Raw genomic sequence first — 25,214 nt, forward strand, 5'->3', positions numbered from 1 at the left:
AACATTAGAAAATCCTCTAGCCAAATGTTGTTTATGTCTGGTAATTCCACCTCCTAGGTGGATGGCATCACAGTAGTTGCATTTTGTCCACAACCTATTACCTTGTACTTTCTCGGCTGTAGCCCATCTAATATCCCTAAGCCGTCCTTTAGGCGCCATCTTCCTACAAAGATACATAATGAAACTTAATATGCATATTTATTGATTTAATATTTAGTAAATAATAGCATTTTCTTAGAAACTAAAATAAAATGCATTCAAAGAAAAAAAATATTTTTTGTATTTTTCCTAATTTACATAAACTTAAAATACACACTTTTTTTGGAAAAAAGTGTGCATATAATATCACATCATGGTCATTGACCAAGTAAATTATAAAACTTTTTTAAAACTGAAATGAACTGAATTTTCTAAAAAAATTGTATTTTTTAGTATTTTTCTTAGTTTTTAATTAATTTTCAAAATTAAAAAATACAAACATTTAAGAAAAATTAAAATTTTTTACAGAAATTGTAGATTAATTGTTTTTTAAGAACATATAAAAATCCACATATTGTGGACCAATAAATTTGAGTTGATCTAAGGAAAAAAAAAATTTGAAACCCTCACTTTTTTGTGGGTTTCATTTCAAATCATATATTTAGTAATTGTATAAGTTATAACATTATTTTTAGGAGTTGAATGAAGTAAATTTTCTAAAAAAAAATAATGTTTTGTATTTTTCTTGATTTTTAATTAAATTTGGAATAAAAAAATTTTAAAAATACAAAATTTTGAGAAAAATCAAAATTTTCTATAGAAGTTGTAGATTACTTGTTTTTACATAACGTATAAAAAATCTAAACATTTTTTACCATTGAGCATGAGTAGATCTAAGAAATTTGAAAAAAAATTGAAACCCTCATTTTCTTTTGAAAAAAGTGTGTGAATCCTTATAAATCTAGTGTTTTCATGTAATTATGATGCACAAAATGTGATTCTAACCATGATGAACCTTAGATTTGTAAAACAAATTTGATAATTTTAGCCTAAAATTGAAAAAAGTGTGTAAATGTACAACTTACTATTCAAGTTCAAGGTTCTTAAAAAACAAGAGCTTTTTTCCTTGCTTGCAAATTGCAAATCCACAATATTTCCTTCAATCCTACAATTGGAGTCTCCAATGCTTTGAATCAAGAGGAAAAGAAAAAGAGAGATGGAGAAAAGTGTTGGGAAGAGAGGCTAAAGTGGTCTGTTTCAAACAAGTGCTAAAACAAAACCAAATAATGGCCATTTCTCACTTAAAGAGCCTGTATCGTACCGTATCGGTACGAGATTGTACGATACAGTACGATACTTAAAGGAATTTAATTCTTTGATCAATAGTTCGTATCGGTAGTATCATACGTATCGGTACCGATATGGTACGATACGATATAGTACGCCAATACTACGATACACTTAGGTTGTCCAAAAATTTCCTGTAGCGTATTGGTAAGTATCGTACCAATGCTGACCAATACCGATACGTATCAGCCGATACGTACCGATGATACGTATCAGTACGTATCGGCCGATACGTCGATACAGTTTGATATGTACCAATATTTAAAACCTTGTTCTCAGTCTCGGTTGAGCCGAAACATAGAATGGGAAAAGAATAGGGAAAAGGGAGTCCCAGGGAGTCATGTGGGAGAGAAAGGGAGTTGTGTTTCAGAAGAACAAGGGATCCTTCGGCTCTGATACCAAATTGATGGAGTAGCCTTAGGGAAGAAGGGAAAAATCAGAATAGTAGGGGGAGAAAGAAGAAATGCACAACCCAAACTAATTTAATTCAATTAAATTCACCTTTTCTCAACATTGAGTGTATGCAATTATATAAAGAGGAAGTAATAAGACTCCTACTGACTCCAAAACAGACTCCTACTTCTATACCTCCTACGTATTGTATCGTATTGTATCCTATCCTAAAACAAACTTGAAAAAATAAAAAACTTAATATTAAACTAAACTACTACCAGCCCTTGTTGGACCAAGAACCTGGGCTGGACCAGTTCTTCTTAGACCTTGGCTTCCACAGCCGGTTATGCTGGTCCAAATAGGTAAGTGCAACCGTATATGCATCAATTTTCTTCACCCTTTTTAGATTTAAGAAAATCTCAAACAGCTTGATTATCCATTCATATTAAAAATCTTTCTTGAACAAGGTAAATATGAAATTATTTAATTCCATTTTTTACCACTAAAAGCTCTTTTTCATAGGCAATATAATTCAGTTCATTTGGTTTAAATTTTCCTGAATTATATCCACACAATAATTCATTCTTTCTTACTATTGCTTTTTCTTTAAGAATAGCTCCCCAACGTTCATTACTTGCACTATTTCTAGGATTAATTTATCTCCTTCTTTAGGAAAATAAATTGTTGGTATAGTTTTTATCTCAGATTTAATTTTTCTAACCAAATCTGAATCACAAACACTTGATTTTTCTTGAGTTTTTCTTGTAATGGTTTTCCTTTTTAGATAAATGTTTGATTTTCTTGGAATGAATCACTGCTTGTCCATTTTCTATGAATTTATCACTTATACCACGTTTCTCACATGTCCATTAATTTTATACCATGATGGTCCAAAATTATTCCAAGAAAATGAATCACTGCTTGTCCATTTTCTATGAATTTATCACTTATATTTTTAAATGTTTCTTATGTCTTTCTAGTGTCTTAGAGAACACAGGGATATTGTCTATGTATACCACACAAAAATATTTAAAGTTGCGGAATATACTATCCATCCATCTTTGAAAGATTTGAGGGGCACTGCATAGTCCAAAGGGCATTACCATCCATTGATATTGATCATATGGCACATTGAAGGCTGTCAAAGACTTTGATTCTTCAGTTAGTTTGATTTGCCAAAATCCTGATTTACAATCAAACTTGCTAAAATATTTAGTTCCCTTAGTTTGATTAACTAAGACATCATTTCTTGGTATAAAATACCCATCAAATTCTAAATTTTGATTAGGCCTTTTATAGTTGACTTCCATTCTAGCTTTTCCTCTTTTTATCTCACTATGGTTTCTTACCATAAATGTTGGAGAAGAATGAGGGCTAGTTGTATTTTCAATTAGTCTTATTTCTAACAATTCTTTTATTTGAATATCAAAATCTTCTATATCTTGCTTTGTCTAAGACTCTAAAGCAAGGGTTTAACTCTAATCATTTTTTTGTGATCAGACAACTTTAAACTACAATATCTAGTATTTCTAAACCATAATTTTAAGGGCTTTTCACCAAAAAAAATCTTCTAATTTTTTGCAGAGCCGATGTGTCTCATTAAGAGATATTGTAACTCTCCTAGTCGGCTCAAATCCTTTATGACATTTATACTATGTTGTTCTAGCAATGGTATTTCTACTAAATTTTGGTCTAAAGTTACTGTAATATGTTTTTAGTAAACATATATAGGCAAATAATTATCAATAAAATTATTTCCAAGGAGAATATCACCATGCACAAACGAGAAACATAAAATCTTTGGAATAATGAATTTGTCCTCATTCATCTAGACATCTACTTTCTTCACTTTAAACTGAATCAACATATCAATACCATCAATTCCTTTTGCTAGGATTGGATGTTTTATTAAGACCCACTTTTTTGGGGGTAATGCATACCATCTATATGCACTAGTTGTAGCACCCGTATCTATACGTACACATAAATTATAGGGTTCATAACCTGTATAATTAAATTCTCCTACGATAGCGGCCATCTAGTGAGAGTCCCACTTTGGTAGCTTCCTAATGTTGGAAGGAGTCTGAATATAGCAAGAGTTGTAATAGGAAAGTGAATATGGGAGACGTTCCAGATATGGGATCTTCGCATACTGACCGAATCTCGGAGGATAGAGCGAAATACCCTAATACCCTTCTTTATAGGGAAGATCTGATATCACTTTGAGAATCCTTTTCAGAGTAGGCACGTCGATTCCCTGCTTATAAGTCACGTATTGGGTCAAGAGGGCCCACTAACACGTATCTAGGTATAGGAACCTGTAGGACTCTTATGTTGAGCGACCTGGGTCCCATGGTCCAATTGCCAAGCAACCTGGACAGGGTAGTCCAGTCTGCCGAAATACTTGCACCTATAATTGAACGAGGTTGCGCACCACTTGGTGCTTGGCTGGTGAAGTCTTGGGTCTATTGTTCGATAATGGCCTTAATACCATTGAGATTTTGTTTAGGTAACCGCGCAACGGAACATCTGCGCAACTTTCCTTATGGCATTCGTCCAGCCACTCACTAATCGAGGCTCTTTTAGTAGAGTTGGTCGGTCAGGCTGCCACTGGCCTTCTTGTCCACTTTGGGCTGAATAGGTAGCTCGGTCGGGTCTAAACTGTTCGCCCATATCATTGCCTATTGCACTCGGGCTTGCCACCCGCTCAGTTCTCGCGGTACGATCTTAAGGATAGCACATTTTTTGCCATAACACTGAGCATGATTAACATCTATTCTCCAACTTGAGGGGGAGTGTTAGAAGTCAATTCCTTAGCCAAAGAGGAATTGTGGCTTCCTAAGAAAAAGTTAGGATTCTCTTTCTGAGGGGGTAATTTGGTCTGGTCCTTATTGACCTTGGTAAGTCAGATTAGTAAGTTAGTTTTGTTTCCTTTTTTGGGTTTCCTATTCTTATAGGTTACTTGTAATAGTTAGTCTATATAATGAAGGAAGCCAGTCCCAATCTCACTCCCAAATTGCACCATATTCTTTCTCCCTTCTCTCTTTCTCTCTTCTCTTTACAAAGGTTTTTTCCCCTCTACCGACTCTAATTAATGGAGTCGGTTAGAGGGGGGCATATATGTAATCTCTCTCTCCTTTGCTTTATTATAAATAAGAATGCTTGGCTGGTTAGTATTCCTGATATAGATAAGATTGGTCGATAAGTGAACTTAAGAACCAGCTAAAAATAATTAAATATAAGGGTAGAATTGACTTATAGGGGTAATTTCCATCTTGTACTTACTTCTGGAATGTTCCACTCCATATTAAAAACAAAGGAGGCCAGTGTCCCATATGACATAAGTCATTATTCCATTCAACATGGTATCAGAGGCTTAGATCCAAACCCTAAGGGATCCCACCTCTCTCTCGCCTCTTTCTCGATTTTGTGCCCAGCGTCTCCCACCTCTCTCTCTCTCTCTCTCTCCTCTTCTCTTATCACCTTTCTCTCGGTTGTAGTCTCTTAAACCACTAAGAGAGACCCCTACTCCCTCCACCTTTCTTCTTGGGCTCTCAGATCTCTCTAATGATCTGAGAGACCCACTTTCCACCTTTTATCAATTTTCAAGGTTTTCACACCCTAGTTGACTTTTTTATCAGGGTTGTTCTACCCTGTATAATGCATCAATAGGCATGAAGTTCTCCTTGGTGTAGCATGTATTAGCCACGTAATCATCTCAAGACTCTATTCCAAAGCTATACCCAAATTGATTTTTTTGAGTTTTACCCCTTTGTCAATTTTTGGGATTGCGAGGTTTTTACCCTGCTTTTTGGTGCCCTTGCTACCTATAGTTGGTGTATCCGTGTGTTCCATCCCTTCTTCACCAATACAACTCCTCTAAGTGGTAATCATGTCAGACATCTCGATTGCGACCACATGTGATGGTAATGGAAACCTTCTATGTGCTATTAAACTTGATGGCACCAACTATCTGATGTTGTCATGTTTGTGCAGCATCTCTGTTAAATCCTGTGGTATCAATGGGTATCTCACAGGGAAAAATACAAGGCCCACTAGTATAGGATCGAATGTGGACAAGTGGGAGTGTGAGAACTCCCTACTTACGGCCTTTCTGATCAATTCGATGCAGCCACAGATTGCTCGTGGCTATCTCCTTCTTGATTCCACTATCAAGGTATGGAAACCTGCCCAGGATACTTATTCCCAGGCTGGGAATGATGCATATGTCTTCAAGCTTCGTAAGAAGATACATGATCTCAAATAGGGAGAATTAACTCTGTCACAATACTACTTTGAGCTAAGGTAATTGTGGCAAGAATTGGATTTCTATGAGTTTCAGCCTACTACACCTGGTGATGTTGTCAAATTCCAGAAGAGGGAAGACAAGATTTGAGTCTGACTTCCTAGCAGTCGTATGCTATAATTCACCTTGAAGATAGCCGTCGGATCACTATGCTCCCAAAGTCGAGCCCTACAACAAAGAGATCAGCTCGTCTCCGGCACTCAGGTTCCTAGTGACACACCACGGTCTGGTGGTTCCTTTACCAAAACCCCTGTGAAATGCAACTATTGTGATAAGGAATGTCATACCAAAGAACACTGTTGGAAACTTCGTGGGTGCCCTGCTAATGCTTCTGGTAAGGGTCATGATAAGGGACGTGGCGACTCAAACCAAGGCAACCACACCGATGCATCTGACTCAGCATCACCTGCTTCCCTTTCTTCGAAAGAACTACTTGCATTCCAGCATCTTCTAACCAGGATGAAGTCTCCTTAACTTGCATATGTTACTACTGCTTCCACTATGGCCCCTGACCCTTCCAGTTCAGGTATTCCTTTTTACAGTCACAGTGCCTTGACTTCTCCTATTGGATCATTGACTCCGGGGCGTAAGATCATATGACAGGTTCTCTTTTACTTTTCTCCCAGTATGCTCCCTGCTCTGGTAAAGGCAAGGTTCGTTTAGCAAATGGAACCCATTCATCTATCTTTGGAAAGGGTTCTGTTTGTTGCTCTCCTATTTGACCACTTTCTTCAGTTTTACTTGTTCCCTCTTTTCCCACGAACTTGCTACCATTAGTAGCACTACCTCCAATCTCCATTGCAAAATCACATTTTTTCCTGATCATTGTGTTTTTCAGGAACTGGTGATAAAGACAACGATTGGCTCTGGTAGAGTACATAGTGGTTTGTACCTATTGGATGAAGGAGCTTCCTCAATCTATGGTCAGGCTCCTCAAACTTCCTCACCATCTCCTTCTGAACTACTACATTCGCATTGGCATTTGGGACATCCCCCTTTAGGAACTCTAGCTAAGAGTTTCCCATTTTTTTAATTTGTAATTCAAGTCATTTCTTTTGTGAGGCATGTGTTTTAGCCAAGAAAACTCAGATAATCTATTCTATTTCCGGTATGAGAAGTGCCACTTTATTTTCCTTGGCGCATTTTGATATATGGGGTCCTTCCCGTATTATGTCTGTTAATAGCTATCAATGGTTTGTAACTTTTATTGATTGTCCTCCACAAACTACATGGGTCTATTTGATGAGCCATAAGGGAGAGGTCTTCCAGTGTTTTTAATTTCCACTACATGTTACAAACTCAGTATGGGTCATAGGGCCACCATTAAAGTTCTTTAGAGTGACAATGGTCATGAATATTTTGCGGGCTCCTTCCAAACATACCTTGCCTCTCATGGGTAAGGATTAAAGTATCAATATCGATCGCCGTATCGGTCGGCCAAAATTAAGATACTTATCGGAGGGTATCGTATCGTATCAGAGATACACTAAGATACACTAAAAATACGCACATAAATGGATAGGAAACATTTTTTTATATACTTTTGCATAAAAAATAGTTAAAAAAAACTATATATAACATGTATTATGCATAAACAATAAATTAAGAGTATCGCAATAAGAATCCAAGGTTTGTAGTTGTCCCATAAATGTAAAATCCTTGTTCCCAACCTTGATTTCCACTTTAGTTAGAGAGAAAAATGGTTGGCAGCAACTTTGGAACAAAAACACCTCAAAAAATTGTGTTTTTCTAAAAAATTACCCATCTTGGCCATTTTATGACCGTATCGGTACGTATCGATGTGTATCGGTCGATATATACCGATACACACCGATACGTACCAATACATATCGAAACATACATTTCACTTTGATTTTGAATTTTCCATAGAGTATCGTACATATCAGTGCGTATCATAGTTTTTAAGGCGGTAAGGCGACGGAAGCGTTTGAGGGTCATTCAGAGCACCTTAGCGATAAGGCGGGCATAAAGCGTCGCCTTATCAACTAAAGCGTTCCTATGTAATTTTTTTATAAAACCAATCTGTTTGGCTCAAATCCTAGTTGAATCCTATTACTCATATGTTAAATAAATATTAAAGGTTCATATTCATACTAATGAAAACAAATCAATAAAGTGAATAAACTAAGTTCATCTTCATCAATCATCAATCATCAATCATCAATCATTAATCATCATAACATACTAACATATAATATAAATACATAATTATGAAACAAAATTATAAATATAAAGAAAAGAAGACATAAAATATACAAGTATTTACTATACTTACCTCTATGATGCCAAAATGAGTGCCTAAGTCCTAAGGTCATCCACTATATTTTTACTCCCGTCAAAGAAGAATGAAGCTCACCGCTGCCGGAGCAAAATGGTGGCCTGGATCAATGGTTCTTCCTTGTTCCTTGATTCCTTCTCAAAACCCTTTCTTAAAACCCTTGACAAAATCCAAACCCTGTTTGTGAATCGTGTTTTTGTTTTGTTTGTTTTGGTTATTTTTGATGGAGTAAAGCTAATCCCATACATCTCAAGTGTTAACAAAACTATACACATACCAATAAAAAATCTATATTTGGAATCTTCATCAAGTAATTTTAAAATGTGTTTAAAAAAAAAAAAAAAAACCCATAAGGTGCCACTTCACATAAGGCGGAGCACTGCCTTACCATCCCTAGACCGCATCAGCGCCAAGGCGCTGGTAAGGCCGCCTTACCAGCGCCTTAAAAACTATGGTGCGTATCGGTGTGTATCGTATCGTATCGGTGGTGTATTGGTGCGTATCGGTATGTATCGTAAGATACGTATCGATACAAAAGGGTTTTAAAAATTTCATGTATCGTATCGGTCCGTATCGTATCGGTAAGGGCCAATACGGTACCGATACTTTAAACCCTGCTCATGGGATGGTCCATCAAACTAGTTATGATGCCACCCCTGCTTAAATGGTGTTTCTGAACAGAAATATCTGCACCTGTGTGAAGTAGAAAGGTCCCTTATGCTCGAGATACATGTTCCCCCTCAATATTGGAGTGATGCGATCCGCACAGTTGCTTTTTTTTTTTTATTAACCAGATGCCCTCTTGGGTACTTTGATTCCGCTGTCCATTGGATCTCCTTTAGGGTTCTATGACCTTTCCTGTTCCTTCAAAGTTCTTCGGGTGTGCATGTTATGCTCGTGATCTTCATCCTCATAGGAAGTTCGAACCTGTGGTCTTCAGTGTATATTTCTAAGCTATTCTGCTTCTCAAAAGGGATATTTCTAAGCTATTCTGCTTCTCAAAAGGGCTATCGTTTCTACCATCCTGGGGGAGCCTTCTTCCACATTTGAAACATTGGAAGATGTGTCGCCTCCTATAGCTGGTCCTCTTAGTCCCCTTGTTGCTACTCCACCCATTGCTACAGTTCCTATCTTGCCAGACTCTTCAGATTCCCCAGTTGAGGGGGAGACTATTCCAGAGGCACGAGTTTATGTTTGAAGGCAGGGCAAGACTACCACTACCTCTACCACTACTCTACCATGCCAATTGTCGGCCTCTGACACAAATCTTCCTCCTCTGGAAACTGGTAACCTTCTTCCCTCCTCTGGTGTTGATATCCTTGATACCAATATTTCTGGTTTTGATCTACCCACTGCTGTCCACAAGGGTATTCGATCATGTACTTTGCATCCCATTGCTAAGTTTGTGTCTTATGACTCACTTTCTCCTGTTCTAGGCGATACTACTAGTTTCAGAAGGTCTCACCGAATCATCAGCCATAGTCGATTAGCTTTGAGGCCCCGGTCATAGGTTCCTTCCCCTTGGGCGAAATAACTCCCCAAGCCAGCTCCAAAGCCCCTCTCCAACCTGAGATTGAAGCCAAGTTTCAGGCCTGAACTAAAGGTTACTGCCAAGCCTTGTTTCGGAAATTTATTACCTGATTTCAGGTAGCAGATTTGGATGTTTGTTGCGTTGGTTTAACAAGTTATGGGTAAGGAATGGTTCCCCAAAACTTCAGCTCGAATTGATCTTGCATGAGGGAGTATTGTTGCTCGAACTCCTCTTCCTCCGGTTCCACCGCTTGTAACCCTTCCCAAGGTTGAAGACGACCCATGTTCTTCTCCTTATTCTAATTAATTAATGCATTTACCCCCACCATTCAGATTCCCTTTCTTTCCTTCGTATTTACACCTTGCCATTGAGTTTTGTCAATTCCAAGATTACCCCTAGCCCATCATGGTTATTGACTGTTTCTTAATTGGGTTGAATTGCATTATTTACAAGTTCGCCATTATTGTTGGAAGCTTGTCTTAATTACGAATCTGCCATTAATTGTTGCAATTGAACTATTGACTATCTGAATGGGCCCATAAGCGATCCGATTCCCGTTTTGGGACTTAGATACACATCAAGTGGTATCAGAGTCAAAATCCTTTACTCCTATGGAGTATCCTCCCGAATTTATTACTCTTCTGGAGAGGCTTAAACAGAAATTTGATGATGGATTGAAGGAATTTCGAGAAATTCGATCAGAATCTCAGGAACTTCAATCAGAACTCATATCAGATTTTTGAGAGCTTACCAATAGTACCAAACGTTTATGTGATAAGGTGTGCAACATGACCGAGGACGGGTTAGTGATGGAAGAGCCGGTTGACACTAGACGTGATGATGAAGATGAACTGTATGGTCCGATCAAGGTTGCATCTGAAGAACTAATCGATGGTCCGATCAAGGTTGTGAAACCCTGCCATCATATTCCAATCAAAGTCATATCATTTGTTGACGACCATCAAGAGATCGTGACCGTTGACCGTGAGATGTGCTGGATCTTTGCCCCATCAAAGCCGATGATAGTGGATGTTGATCGAGTGGTGATCATCTCCTTCTATAAAACTCATGGATAAGTTTTTCTCAACATTGGGAGAGTTGATGCAAGATTAAGGCTGAACCGGGTTGACCCGTTCGGCAATCTCGACCGAGATGAATTGGGTCCGGTTGGATCTTTGGGATCAATATTTTAGGATTTATCTTATTTAGAAAAAGCCTAAGTTATTTTAATTGGGAAGATATGTAACCTCTTATTTGGGGTTATTTTGGGGGTAGCTATCAAACTAGTAAAAATTTCCAATTTTAGTTTCATTTTGTTTCTATTCTATTACTCTAGGATTTAGGAAGTAGTTAGGAGTTGCTATTTCAGTTTCAGATTTTAATTAGGCAAGTTTTGATTTCAGTTTATTATATAAAGGCATGTAAGCCAATTTGTTAGACAGATTTAGGAATGGATTGAATTGAGTTGTTTAGTGCCGGATGGTTACTTGCAACGTCATGTGGCCATCCTCTCCCCCCCCCCCTTGTGCGAACTCTCTTTCTCTCTCTTTCTTTGTGTTAATTTCTGCCATTACCGAACAAGCAAATCTGAGAGAGATTCGACCAATCTCCCTTATTCTTAACCCTCTTTACCTAAGATTTTGGATGAAGAATGTTTCACCTGGGCAAACGGACTAAGGGTTTTGGTGGCTGAAATCCCTCATCAAGAATACCAACCTTTACATCTGAGGGTTTTGGTGGCTAAAATCCCTTTAATCGAGAATACAACCTTTCTCTCAAAATACCCACTCCTTCCTTCTTATTTACAGTTTGCCATTTAGTTATTTCCCCTTCCTAATTTACCTTTTAGACTATCATATCACCATCGTTGGGTTATCTTGAGAAGTTCTAAAAAATTACAATTCAGCCACTCCTTGGAAACTTAGTTTGATTACAAGTCTGTCACTCTTTATAAGTTTCTATCTATTTATAGAATTGCCACCTTTATTGGAAACTTGAGTTTATTTACAATGGTGCCATTCCATTTAATTACAAGAGGGCCATTATCTCTTCTATTTGGATCTTAATTATTTAAGTGGGCACATAAGCGATCCGAGTCCGATTTTGGAACCCGGATCTGCATCAAAGAGGGTCCTTAGCAGCTTTTGGCCTGCTAGATGGCATGCTCTTCCAATTAGTAGAGAGTGGATTTGGATTGATATGACTTTTGGTGGATCCACTATTTCTGATATAGTAAGGAAACTTGCCTTCTGTGCCACCATCAACCACATCTGGTTGGAGAGAAATCTTCATAGATGGACGTCCAACTCTAGAATCATGACTCAATTTGGAACATAGTTATTAAGGCATCGCCAAGGTGCTAGTAAGGCAACGCCAAGGCGCTAGTAAGGCAATGCCAAGGGGCTGAGGCGGTTCAAAGGGTCTAAGGCAGTAAGGTGCCTTAGAGACAACACATAAAGCGGTCGCCTTATGTGGTAAGGCGTTATAGGGCGACACCTTATACGCCTTATGACACCTTTTACCCAAGGCAGTCGCCTTATGTGCATTTTAGAATTTATAATCTTTTTAAACTAATTTAGATAGATTCCAAATATCAATTTGTAATTGGCAGGTGTTATGGCCTTAAACTAATTTAAACTAATCTGTTCTTTTTCTCTTCTTCTGTTCTTCACTCTCCTTTAACCTACAGTGATAGCTCTGTACATTTCTTCTTCATTTTCTTCTGTCATTCTTGTGATTCTGTTTTTAATTCAATCTTCTGTTTTTGTTTGATTCTTAATATTAGTGAAGAGTGAAGACCTAAGGCTAGTGTTAAGAGCCAATTACTGCATAAATATGATGCTATTGATTTAAAGAAAATCTTGTTTTCTGTATAAATATAAGGCTAATGATTTTTTATTTTTTTTTTAAATATATTACTATCTACCATGTTCTTTGGAAAACCAGATTGGATAACTATGCTTATAGCCTCATATGCAGCTCTTTATTACTGCCTAGTGCCTTCCATTTATTTGGAAAACCAGATTAGCTTATGTATTATTCCATTGGTATGAAGTATGAACCTTTAATCTTTATTTAGCATATGAGTAGTAGGATTCAACTAGGATTTGAGTCAAATAGAATGATTGTATAAAAAAAAACACAGGAACGCTTTATTCAATAAGGTGACGCCTTATGCCCGCCCTATCTCCAAAGTGCTCCGAAAGACCCTCAAATGCCTCGGTCACCTCACCGCCTTAATAACCTTGATTTGGAAAGCCATCTACTTTGATGTTAGCTCTAAGCTTGTTTTCTCCATCACTTAATGTTAGAGATTCCCCAAGGAACAGACTCATTGTTTCCTGGGGTCTTCCTTCCTCTTTGTTGTTGTCCTCCTCCCCTCCCCCTTGATGGTGTTGTGGCCTCTTTTGGATAGTGTTTGTATTTTTCTTTTGACTTCAAGTTAGCCCCCCCCCCCTTGCTCCCCCTTTATATATTCTTTCTTCTTTCTTTTTAATGCATTTTTTATCAATCCAAAAAAAAAAGCATAGGTGGCTGCACACCACAAGATAGGGAAAAACCCTAGCAAGCACTCAAAACAAAGATGAAAACAACAGGTACTGAAATCAATGCTCTGATACCATGTGATAGTATTAGAACTTGATATCAGTACCTATACATGTAAGAAAGGAAGAGGAAAAGTAGGAGAAGAGAACGGAGGGAACAACACCTCACGATTAGAGAGAACTGAAATACTCTCTGATCGTGTGTAGGGAAACCTTTTTATAATAATAGAATGTAAAATTTACAATGAAGGACAAAAGACATAAACTTATGTGTTGATTACACAGAAGGACAAAAATATAAACTTATGGACAAAAACACCCCTGCTGAAACCATAAACACTTAACACGTGGGAAGGCGGTGTTATAATTTCTACTTCAACAATGGACATGGTACATAGGAATTAGTACTTGGTAAAAATTAGCACATGCATATGCAGCCATACTAGATCAGAAAAGAATTTGTATCATTTCCATAATCAGAAGGATATAAATTTGCAACTGAGTAAACTTACCTCTGAGAAAATCTCTTCCCAGTTTTCTTGGCCAATCCAGGCAAGATGCACAACCATGTATTATATCCCCACAATCAGCATTGTGTGTGTAATGGCTGGTTAGGTTAATTTTCTATCACTAGTCATAAATTTTATGAATGACATGATAAAGAGAGAAATTACCCATTTAGGGTTGGCACAGTGACATGCACGTCTTGCATGCAGTCACTGAGATCGATGAACTCAGAAGATTGAGAAGTAATGACCCCACCAACTGGTGATTTTTCGTCCACCAGATGATCTTTCCTGGCACATGGCAAGAGGCCCTTGTTTGTTCCATCAACGGGAAATACTGACAAGAAGAACTTCTGAATTTCTTTTAGTTCTGTTGCTACCAAATTTTGCTCTGTCTGTATCACCATCTGCACGAGAGATGGAAAGAAATTTTACACTCTTACAGAAGAAGGTGATGCCATGTGAAGGAACACAATCAAAATCCATAAAAATATGAAAACCGTTAACAAGAAATAACCTTTGGAGGATCCTGTTGAAGATTTACAAAGAGAATTTTTGTCTCCGAGTTTAGGCTCGACTCTACATATTCAGCAAGTCCTCTAACATGTATCAAATAAATCATATCTTCTATAACCATTACTCTCAAAGGCTGCAAAAACAACGATTCCTGAAAGCCAAACAATATACTTAAGCAAGATGGTTAAAACACATAATTAATACAACCCAAATAACAGGAAACTCTCCCCCTACTGCACTACATAATTGATAAGTTTAGGAACAACAAAATCATTAAAAGGTCACTGTCAATAAGAGAGAATCTAACACCAACACTGGCAAGTTGCATCATGGTCTATGTAGTATGCATGCCAACCAACAAGATGTCAACTGTCAGTTATATTAGAATCTGGCCAGTTATGACCATAGTTGACAAGTTCAAATTCGGAAATAATTCGGACTACTTTTTGTCAATTTAATAATTCGGTGCAACGGTAAGGTTGCTCCATTGCGAAGCGGAGGGGGGGAGGGGGTGTAAGGCTGCATATGTTATGACCCTCCCCAAACCCCATAGAGCCGGGAGCCTCACGCAGTGTACGCCCCTTTTCAATTTAAGAATTCAGTCAAAAGTATAAAGGTGGACTATAAAATAATTTGGATTAATTCAGGAATTATTTGTTTACCTGTAAAAAATTCTGATATTCAATTTTAATAATTATTTTACTTATTTTCATATTAACTTTCATCTATTACATTTCAACACGTTGGGATAAGGTTGAGTTGTTGTACCATATTGCAATAACATAGAAATGATAAACGTAAATTTAAATATAATTAGTACACATGGTAGTTCCAAGGTTTTAAAACTCGATCTTGCTAGCCATCTCGCTATCCCAAAAAAAAAAGATCTAGCGAGATCCCGCCGAAACCTTGTATTTTTCGGGCGGTCGACTCGCTGGTAGATCTCGGTGGGCATATGACCTTTGTAGACCCTGAAACTGTGTATTTACCCTATTTTAGCCATTCTAAACACAATGGAAACATCAGATTTGCAAAAAACAAAGTCAAAATGGTACTTTGACAATGTACCCTATGTAAGTATGCAGCGAGTCTTCAAACACTTCATCTAGTATGATATATTCATCAATCCACCTTTCACAATCACCATTTTGACACAACTTAATCATTAGACTATATAAAAGCCATAATTTCTAATTCCTATTGCTGATTGATGAATCACATACATTCAAGTAACAAGTAACAAGTAACAATATAACATAACAATTAACAAGTAACAACATAGCAAGTATACATAAAGCCAAAAAGTATATAACATCTCCATCCTAGAAACCAAGACTCCTAGTACTGAATTTTAAATCATATTTTTTTATTAATAATAAATCAAAGTTCATAATAAAGTATACTAGAGGGTAACTATTAACACCATTTTCATTTCAAAATATACAAACAATATTTACACAACATTAGAGTAATTTTCCATTGAAAATAGAAATTTTTTTCATAATTTTTTGATTTTTCTGTAGTTATTAATTAATTTATTGGCAGAAAAAAAAAATGGCCACCATGAGGCTGTAGATCAGCCTTTGGTGTCCAACATATAAAAAAATGAGTATCAAACATCTTACATAAATCACATTTTTCCAATTTTTTTTTCCAAGAAAAGAATTTATTGTAACAGAAAAATAAAAAAATTAATTTTTCTTCCATGAATGTATAGATCACCCTTAGTATAATGACATATAAAAAAACCAATGGTAAGAAACAAGATTTGATGATGTTACTTTGAAAAATATGGGTTTGAGAAGAAGTTTTTACCTAGTGTTCTTGAGGGGAAAAGCCACCACCAATCTTAGATATCTTGGCTTCAATGCAACTTAGAGTGAAGATCCCAGCCAAAGAATAGATGTCCCACAGTTTTTTTGTTGATTTTCTCTCAAAAATGGGAGCTAGAGGAAAAAAAGGTGAAACCAGCGAGAAATCTTGCCAGGTTGAGTTGAAACATGGCCTATTAAAGCCATGTTTGGCCCAAAAATGGACCGAGATGAACCGAAATGGTTCGAGACAAGTTATTGGACCGCGATCTCGGTGAGATCTCGAAATCTCACTCGAGATATTGCAGGTTTTCTACCTCGCATGTGTGCACAACTCACCTTTCCAGAAAAATGAGATCTCACCGAGTTCTTGAACCATGTGCAGTTCATTTGAGACTAAGGTAATTGCAAGTGGTTTACCCACATATAAGAATTAATAATAATACTCAGTTCACTTCAATATGTGTAGATAATGTAAGGTTAGGTTACTACAACCCTATCCCAAAGTAGGATCAATAATCAACTTCAAATAGCACACTGATTTAGATACTGATATCAGTATGTGTAACCAGCCAATAACACCTTACAACGGTAGCCCATAACCCTGCGTAAATAGGCACAACAGTAACACCCAAAATCACAATCGGCTACGCCCAGATTAGGGACAAACCCATAAAAACTGAATATGCACAGGACTCTAAAATTCTGTCAATAGTTGGGAGTTGAGACCCAAATTATAATCGAACATAGGTCTGATTAAGGTGAATAAACTTCCCAAACCAGTCAAATTAGTGGCCTGAAACAAAGTTACCTTGATTCTTGATTTTAGGGCAGAAAGCAGAATAGGAGAAATCTGATTGTGGCCTCAGAACAGGAACAATTGTTAAGTGCTGCTCTTGGGTTGAGGAATAAGTCCCCAAGAGATCAGGATGGGGAGGACGACCACAGTGAAGGTCTGGAAGAAACCTTGACTTCTAGAAATCCGCAGGTAGTATTCCTTCACAGATCAGCAGCAACGTATTGGCCTTCAAAAGGAAACTTCAATTGGAGAAGTAGCAGATCGGAAGTACTTTCAGTTGAGAATACACCAACAATAACAACAACAACAACTCAATCTTATCCCAACTACATGGGATCGGCTACATATGGATCCTTGCCCTGCAATTCAGCTCTATTCAACATCATACTTGACACAAGGCCTAAGCTATACATGTCTTCACTCACCACTTCTCCTAAGGTCATTTTAGGTATGCTCTTCTTAGCTATTTTAGATCCTTCAATCTAGATCAAATCATTCCTTCATATTGGAGCATCCAGAGGCCTTCATTGAACACGGCCATGCCACCTCAAACGACTTTCTTATGATCATTCCTTACTTTACTAGTTTTATCACTCATCCATCTCACATTCCTTATCTCCGTTACACTCAGTTTATATACATTATGCTTCTTAATTGCCCAATATTCTGCACCATGCATCATAGCCGGTCATATGACTGTCCTATTTTACTTAAGTTTTGAAGGGATTTATCAGTCACACAACACTCCGAATGCACCTCTCCACTTCATCCATGCTATTTTAATTCTTTCTGAAGCATCGTTATCTATATCACCTTCTTTATTTATCATTGAACCCCAGTACCTACAATAATCACTTTGCGGAACCTCCCTTTCATCAATCTTCACCACTTCATTATCCGTCCAAGTTACACTATATACTCCGTCTTCATTTTACTTATCTTAAACCTTTTGATTCCAAGGTTAATCTTCATAACTCTACTTCGAATTAGTCCCTACTTTTGTCTCATCCACCAAAATAATATCATCAGCAAAAAGCATAAACCAACGTACCTTATCTTGAATGTCTCTGGTCAATTCATCCATGATAAGTGCAATAAAATAAGGATTTAAAGTTGATCCTTGATGTAACCCAATTGTAATTGGGAATTCACTACCTTTGACCCCCCACAGTTCTTACACTAGTCACCACACCATCATACATATCTTTAATTACATCGATATATTTACTTAAAACACTTCTCTTCTCTAGTACTTGCCAGATTAACTCTGTAGGGACTCTGTCATAAGCTTTTTTTAGATCAATAAAGACCATATGTCTAAATCTTTCCATGCGTCTCCTAAGTAAATAGCTTCTATCGTGGATCTTCCTAGCATAAAACCAAATTGGTTATAATAGTAGTTTCATTTCTCAACTGAGTTTCAATAATCCTCTCCCATAATTTCATAGTATGACTCATTAGTTTTATGCCTCTATAGTTATTGCAGCTTTGAAAATCACCTTTATTTTTGTAAATCGGAACCATAATGCTTCTCCTCCATTCATTTGGCATTTTCCTTGTGTTCATAATCTTATTAAACAGCTTGGTTAGCCAAGATAAACCCATGGTTTAAAGTATCGGTCTGTATCGTATCGGTAAGGGCCGATACGGACCGATACGATACGGATCGATATGATACATGAAATTTTTAAAACCCTTTTGTATCGATTCGATACGCACCGATACATACCGATACTCTATGAAAAATTCAAAATCAAAGTGAAATGTACGTTTCGGTATGTATAGGTATGTATCGGTACGTATCGGTGTGTATCAATATGTATCGACCGATACACACCGATACGTATCGATACGGTCATAAAATGGCCAAAATGGATAATTTTTTAGAAAAACAATTTTTTAAGGTGTTTTTGTTCCAAAGTTGTTGCTAACCATTTTTCTCTCTAACTAAAGTGGAAATCAATGTTGGGAATAAGGATTTTACATTTATAGGACAACTACAAACCTTGGATTCTTAGTGTGATACTCTAAATTTACCATTTATGCATAATACATGTTATATATAGCTTTTTTTAACTATTTTTTTATGCAAAAGTGTATAAAAAAGTGTTTCCTATCCATTTATGTGCCTATCTTTAGCGTATCTCCGATACGATACGACACCCTCCGATACGTATCTTAATTTTGGCCGACCGATACGGCGACTGATACCAATACTTTAATCCTTGGATAAACCACAAATTTCAAGCTCTTCCACACTTTTATTGAACTTCATCTAGACCTTATGCCTTGCCTACTTTCATCCTCCTTAAAGCTTCTTTTACTTCATCGAGACTAAAACACAAAAAATAAGAAAGAAGAAAGAAGGAGATCGAGTGGATGATAGGGGGAAAGGAGTAGACGGATATCTCAGCCTAGAGCATCTCACAAGGTCTCTCACCTCATAGCCTCTCTCAGGACATATATTGCACAAAAGCAAAGTTTCCTTCATTCAAATAGTGGGGAGACCCCTTGGGTCCATTAACAAATTGTAGGCTCTAGTGTGGAGCCAAAATAGAAAGTACGAAAAATAGAAGAAAAAAAAAATGAAATTAGAAAGTAATGAAGTTAGAAAGTCTCTAGAACAATTGAGATTTAATTTTAAGTAACTAACTTTCCTTAGCCTAGACTAAACTAAAAAGTAAACAAAGCTGCTGAAACAAAAGCATCTTCTAGAAGCCAAATCGAGGCAAAGATTTCGCTTGCTGTCCAAGGCCAGAAAGAACCCCACGATCCGGTTTTGAGAGAACCACAAAAACTCCCACGATCACTTGTGGTCTCAAGTTCTAGCCTCCGGGCTGTTACCACCCCCCCCCCTCTTCTATATGTACCCATCTTAAAAAATATATATATATTTTTAAAAAATTCTGTTAATTACCTTATTTAATAAATTTAATTTCTTTAATCATTTAGACAAGTGTTGAAGTTGAGATTGAAGAAGGCCAAAAACCAATTGTGAATCTGCTATTGGTCTAGAAGATGTACAGAAAAATCAAGACTGACATATCACTCTCATTGAGAGCAGAGATGTAGATGTTATTTGAGCTCAGAATTATTAGCAATAACATCTCCCATCTAGTTGTAAGCACTGTTAATCTCAAAAAAGAACAGGAATGAATTCCACATTGAAATGGATGACTTAAAAATGAGGGGGAAAAACACCAATGCCATGTATATTAGAAAAGGAAGTTTTCTAATTCGTATTTGTCAATACTTACAATAGAAGAAAGAGAACAACAAACAATAAAAATTAGAGAACAAAAGAAAAGGGAGGGAGCGGAGGAAGGTGGGAGGAGAGTAATAGGACAAGAATAGAAACAGACCCATCTACCTCTGGGTGAAACTGAAGCCCAAAATACCAGTCCACAGTCATCTCCATCCTCCCATATTCATGCAGTCCTGCTTCTCTCCAATCATGACATCTCCACCAAGCTTCTGCACATTCAGTTCTGGACCATAGCAGAGACTCAAACGAGTATATTATTCTCCTAAACAAGGTCGATGATTCTGGGCAGAAAGCAGGGCACACCATCCGTGTAAACAGAGTGGGGCCAATGAAGGATTATAATAGGAGGGTTGAGATCAGTGATGGATATGAGAGAAGTGCCGGAGATGCAGGGGGAGAATATGGAAAAAAGAGCTCAGGTTTACCACCAAGAATATCTTTAAATTTACTTATCCCGATTATTATGACTGAATAATTTATCAGAACGAATTTTTCACGAATTCTGCTTATATCAATTATCCACAAAATTTTCCAAATCTTTGGGGAAAATTGGAATTCGCATGAATTATTTGTATCATTTGGTTCGGCCAATCAATTCGGCAATTATTTTGTGAATTTGACAGCTATGGTTATGACGTGGACCATATTCCCCATCCACCCACTATAGATACCAAACTTCACCAACAAGGATAAACAGTGGTCCTTTATACAAATATTCAGCGAGCTTTAACAGAAAGGAAGCTTCACGCCTTGCTTTCAATTCCCCATATGCCTCATAACCTGAACTTATCAGGTTTGTATCTAGTGCCACTTCCAAAGCTGATCTGGGGCTCAAAGCTCCTAACAGCAAAATCAAGTTAACCAATTTAACCATCAGTAGGCCAAGTAAATCCCCTAGACGTCTTGAGACTATGCTTCAAATATCACACTTGAACTGAAGTCCCTTTCACTCCAATCCCAAGAATATATTATTTGATTAATGATAAGAGAATTGAACAGATGCATTAATATTCTCAGAACTAGCATCAAGAATAATTATTTGAGTGTACTGTTCTTTGCTTCTGTTCTGCTTAGTATCCAGCCTCAGAACCGGTCTTACGTGCACACTTGCACGTGGGTTAGTTATCTATATTGACGATATGGGTGTGGTTATTGTATATCGTGTAACTTGTTGCGTTATGGAGTTAGTGGGTAGTTATTTGATATGAAAGTAGTTGCAACAAAGTAGGGTATGTAACAACCATACAGCCCTATTTATTAGAGATCATGAATGAAGAGAAGACAAACTTGAATGACAATTAGTTCCTATGTTTTCTCTACTTGAGAAGGAGGTCATGGCTTCCTCAATAAGGCCAAGAGGCTGGCTACCTCCCAATCTGCCAAGACCCCAAGCTTAGTCCATAAAGCTAATCTATCAAATAGAGAATGCCCCCATTTTATCTCCTTCTATCTCTTTATTATTTTTTTCTCATTTATTTATCATATTTTCCCCTATTTTGTCTCCACCGAATTTGTGTACATAACATCTAGTATCAGAGCACCAAGCATGGACCTACCATCGGATCGGATTCCCAAAGTCCATGGCAATGATGAAGCCTTCCACCATCCAATTTCACAAGCAGAAGAATGCAAATCCTTACCCAGAGGTGCTTGTCTCCATCAAAGGCAACATGGGAAGGACCGGAAGTTTATGCAGATTCAATTTCCTTCATTTGGTCTTGAGGATAAGACCTTACTTTTAGGAGGAAGGATTGTTATGTGCACACCTGCACGTGGGTTAGTTATCTACATTGACGATGTGGGTGTGGTTATTGTAGTATCATGTAACTTGTAGTGTTATGGAGTTAGTGGGTAGTTATCTGATATGATAGTAGTTGTAGCAAAGTTGGTTATGTAACGGCTATACAGCCCTATTTATTAGAGATCATGAATGAAGAGAAGACAGACTTGAATGACAATTGGCTCCTATGTTTTCTCTACTTGAGGAGGTCATGGCTTCCTCGATAAGGCCAAGAGGCTGGCTACCTCCCAATTAGCCAAGACCCCAATCTTGATCCGTATAGCTAATCTATCAAATAGAGAATACCCCTATTTTATCTCCTTCTATGTCTTTATTAGTTTTTTCCCATTTATTTATTATATTTTCCCTATTTTGTCCCACCGAATTTGTGTACTTAACATCCAGATGCTTCAATCTTATTACCTATTCTACCATGTATCCATGATGGTTATAGACTAAGAAAGTAAAGTTGATTTCAGATAGGTAAATGGTCTCTGGCTATTTGCAAGAAGGTGAGGATTGGATTTAGATGCAGGTATGTGGTAATCCCTTTTCCAGCTAAAGAAGCTATTTCTTTAAACAAAACAGAGTTGATTGATAGGTTAATGGGAGACATACAAAATTGACTGTATATACATTATTTGAAATGATATATATGAAACTATTATGAATTCCAGTTCGTACAGCTATGACCAAATTTGATACATTTCGCAGAATAATATAGTTTTTCTTTAGAAACCATATTTCTACCTTATCTTCTCATTAAACAACTCATGCGCAATGTCTCTTCATTCTACCAACTGAATGTATCTTCAGATTTTCCAATTTATCTCAACAATACATTTGTGGAACTGCCACTCATCCAAATCAAGGGACTGAATGTTCAAAGAGAAAATGATAATGCATTGAAGAACTTGCATCCAGAGACTAACAACCCATCAAGAAAGGTTAGTGTTTTAAGAGCAAGTAATTAATAATTCTTCAAGAGACTGTAACCAGTCGTGTTACTATTGCCATCACAAACACTTAAGTTGAGCAATGAGGGGAAAAGACAGAATATTGAAGGAAGAGAGGTTTGTTTGAAGTTAAGAAAATTGATTTAGAACTTCTCTTCCAAAATCATAAAAGAAGTGGCGGATGGTAACATGAAAGTACTGTTTTTCTAATATCAGTACATTCTTTAAGAAACACTCTTGTTTGCTCCTCTTTGTTGGCCGCTGGCCACAAAAATCTCCCTTCTCAGCCACTTTCTTATGAAAATCTCAAGATGCAAGACATATGTATTCAGGTGCCCAAGTCCATAGTTTTTTTATCAAAAAACAGAAACAGGACAGATGTCATTGGATTTCTCGGCAAGGACAAATACCTATGTATTAATGTGCCCAAGTAAAAAAAATTCTAAGCAAAAAACAGAAATTGGGCAAAAGTCATTGGACTTCTGAGCAAAGACAATTACCATCACTAGCGAACAACAATAGTAAGATTTAGTAGACATTCCCGACATCAAGATCAATGAAATTGCTGCTCAGTATTGATGTATTAACACAGTGTCCAGGAAACGATGAACTGAGCTCTGTTAAAGTAAAACCTTTTGAGTAAGTTGTAGGACAGTGCAGAGTCGTTCCTGAAGTTCAGGCATCTTTCCACCATAGTCGATCATCACTACTGGCCTTAATCCTGTGCACAAGGCTAAGATATCTGTCCAACAAATAACCACAAATTAGATGTCACAGCATACTCTGAGAGAGATGAACACTAGCTTAGCCTAGTGGTGGCAGCTTCGGCTTGAAGAGCCAGCACCCAGGGGAGGAAGTCGTGGGATCGAACCCTGTCATATTCGGATGTGTGAGAGTGGGTGTATGTAAGAGTAGGTGGCCCTCGGCCCCAACAGCACCCAGTAGGCTGGCCATTGGCCAGAGGCACACAGTAGGATAAAATAGCTTAAAAAGAAAACTTTTTAAGAGAGAGGTGGCCCTCGGCCCCAATAGCACCCAGTAGGCTGGCCATTGGCCAGAGGCGCTCAGTAGGATAAAATAGCTAAAAAAAAAAAAACTTTTTAAGAGAGATGGATAAACAAAATTTAATACATATGGATAACACAATCCGCCAATATATAGACATATTACAGAATATATAACCGTGGAATGAGTAGAATTCCAATTTTTGCAGCTGATGACATGAGAATTTTATAGAGTGGTCATTACAATCTCGCAGTACACGGTAGACCCAGTTAAGTTTAATATGAAAGAAGCACAAATTTCTAAAATGTAATACAAATTAAAGCTGCTGGAGGAAAATAATATTTAAACTACAGAAAGGGGATGTCGGGGGACCCTAAAATACAGTACAACAAAGTCTACAGAAATGAATCACTCCCCAACACCCACACCCACACCCACACCCACACCCACACCATAAGAGGGAAAGATCATTCAATTAGAGTCACACCCAGACGCAGAGGATCATAGAAGACTATCACCCATTGGGAAAAATATAGAAAGGAGGCAGCACATATAATCTTTTACAAAATGGAAAATTGCACAAGACGAATACCTATGCGGAGTCGACGCTTAGCTGCTGGTTTCAGTTTCCATTTGATTTTTGAAACGGAAGATTGCACCACATTCAATGCGTCCTCTAATTCTGAAATCTCCATTACCCAGCCCCTCTTCTCGTTACAAAAACCCTGATTCCAGGTCTTGATTAAGCTTTGGCCTTTTGGGGGGTTGAACTGCTATTTTGTTAAAGCAATTTAGGACGGATCCACCACCTGCCACCTCTCCTTAGAGGTGATCGTCCAGGTCGACCCATAGCGGGCGAGCCCCAAGTGTCCAAACAGTGATCCAATGTTTGAAAGCACAGAAAACGAGGTGTCAACAAAGGAACATAAAAATAAGCACTGAAAACCATTGGATCTTTGCCTGAACAAGTGGCAATCGCCAAGATAGTTATAGGCAACACCTTAGCAATCATCGCTCAAGAGTGGAGCAGAATCCATTTATTAAGGCCCTCTTTTGTATCAATTTTTTTTTTTTTTATTTAATCAATAAAAATCATTGATGAAAACTATTTTTTATCAAAACATAAAAATGATTTGATAATTACTTGAGAAAAATGGTTTCTTATGAGAAATAGTT

General features: G+C 37.4%; 1 protein-coding gene across 2 annotated transcripts in view; it reads right to left on the reverse strand.

The window, feature by feature from the left end:
- The window catches only part of LOC122062954, a 44,286-nt gene extending 19,367 nt beyond the window's left edge, over positions 1-24,919 (reverse strand). The window contains exons 1-4 of one of the 2 annotated variants that reach the window (XM_042626620.1): positions 24,631-24,919; positions 23,666-23,775; positions 14,424-14,573; positions 14,075-14,313 (exon numbers count right to left, since the gene is read on the reverse strand). In XM_042626620.1, coding sequence (XP_042482554.1) covers positions 14,075-14,313; positions 14,424-14,573; positions 23,666-23,775; positions 24,631-24,733 — 602 coding nt within the window. In that variant the 5' untranslated portion in view covers positions 24,734-24,919. The other variant, XM_042626621.1, reaches the window with a different exon arrangement.
- Between the last annotated feature and the right edge of the window lie 295 nt (positions 24,920-25,214).

The sequence above is a fragment of the Macadamia integrifolia genome, unplaced genomic scaffold, assembly GCF_013358625.1.
Source record: "Macadamia integrifolia cultivar HAES 741 unplaced genomic scaffold, SCU_Mint_v3 scaffold115, whole genome shotgun sequence".
In the NCBI taxonomy this organism is placed as follows: domain Eukaryota; kingdom Viridiplantae; phylum Streptophyta; class Magnoliopsida; order Proteales; family Proteaceae; genus Macadamia; species Macadamia integrifolia.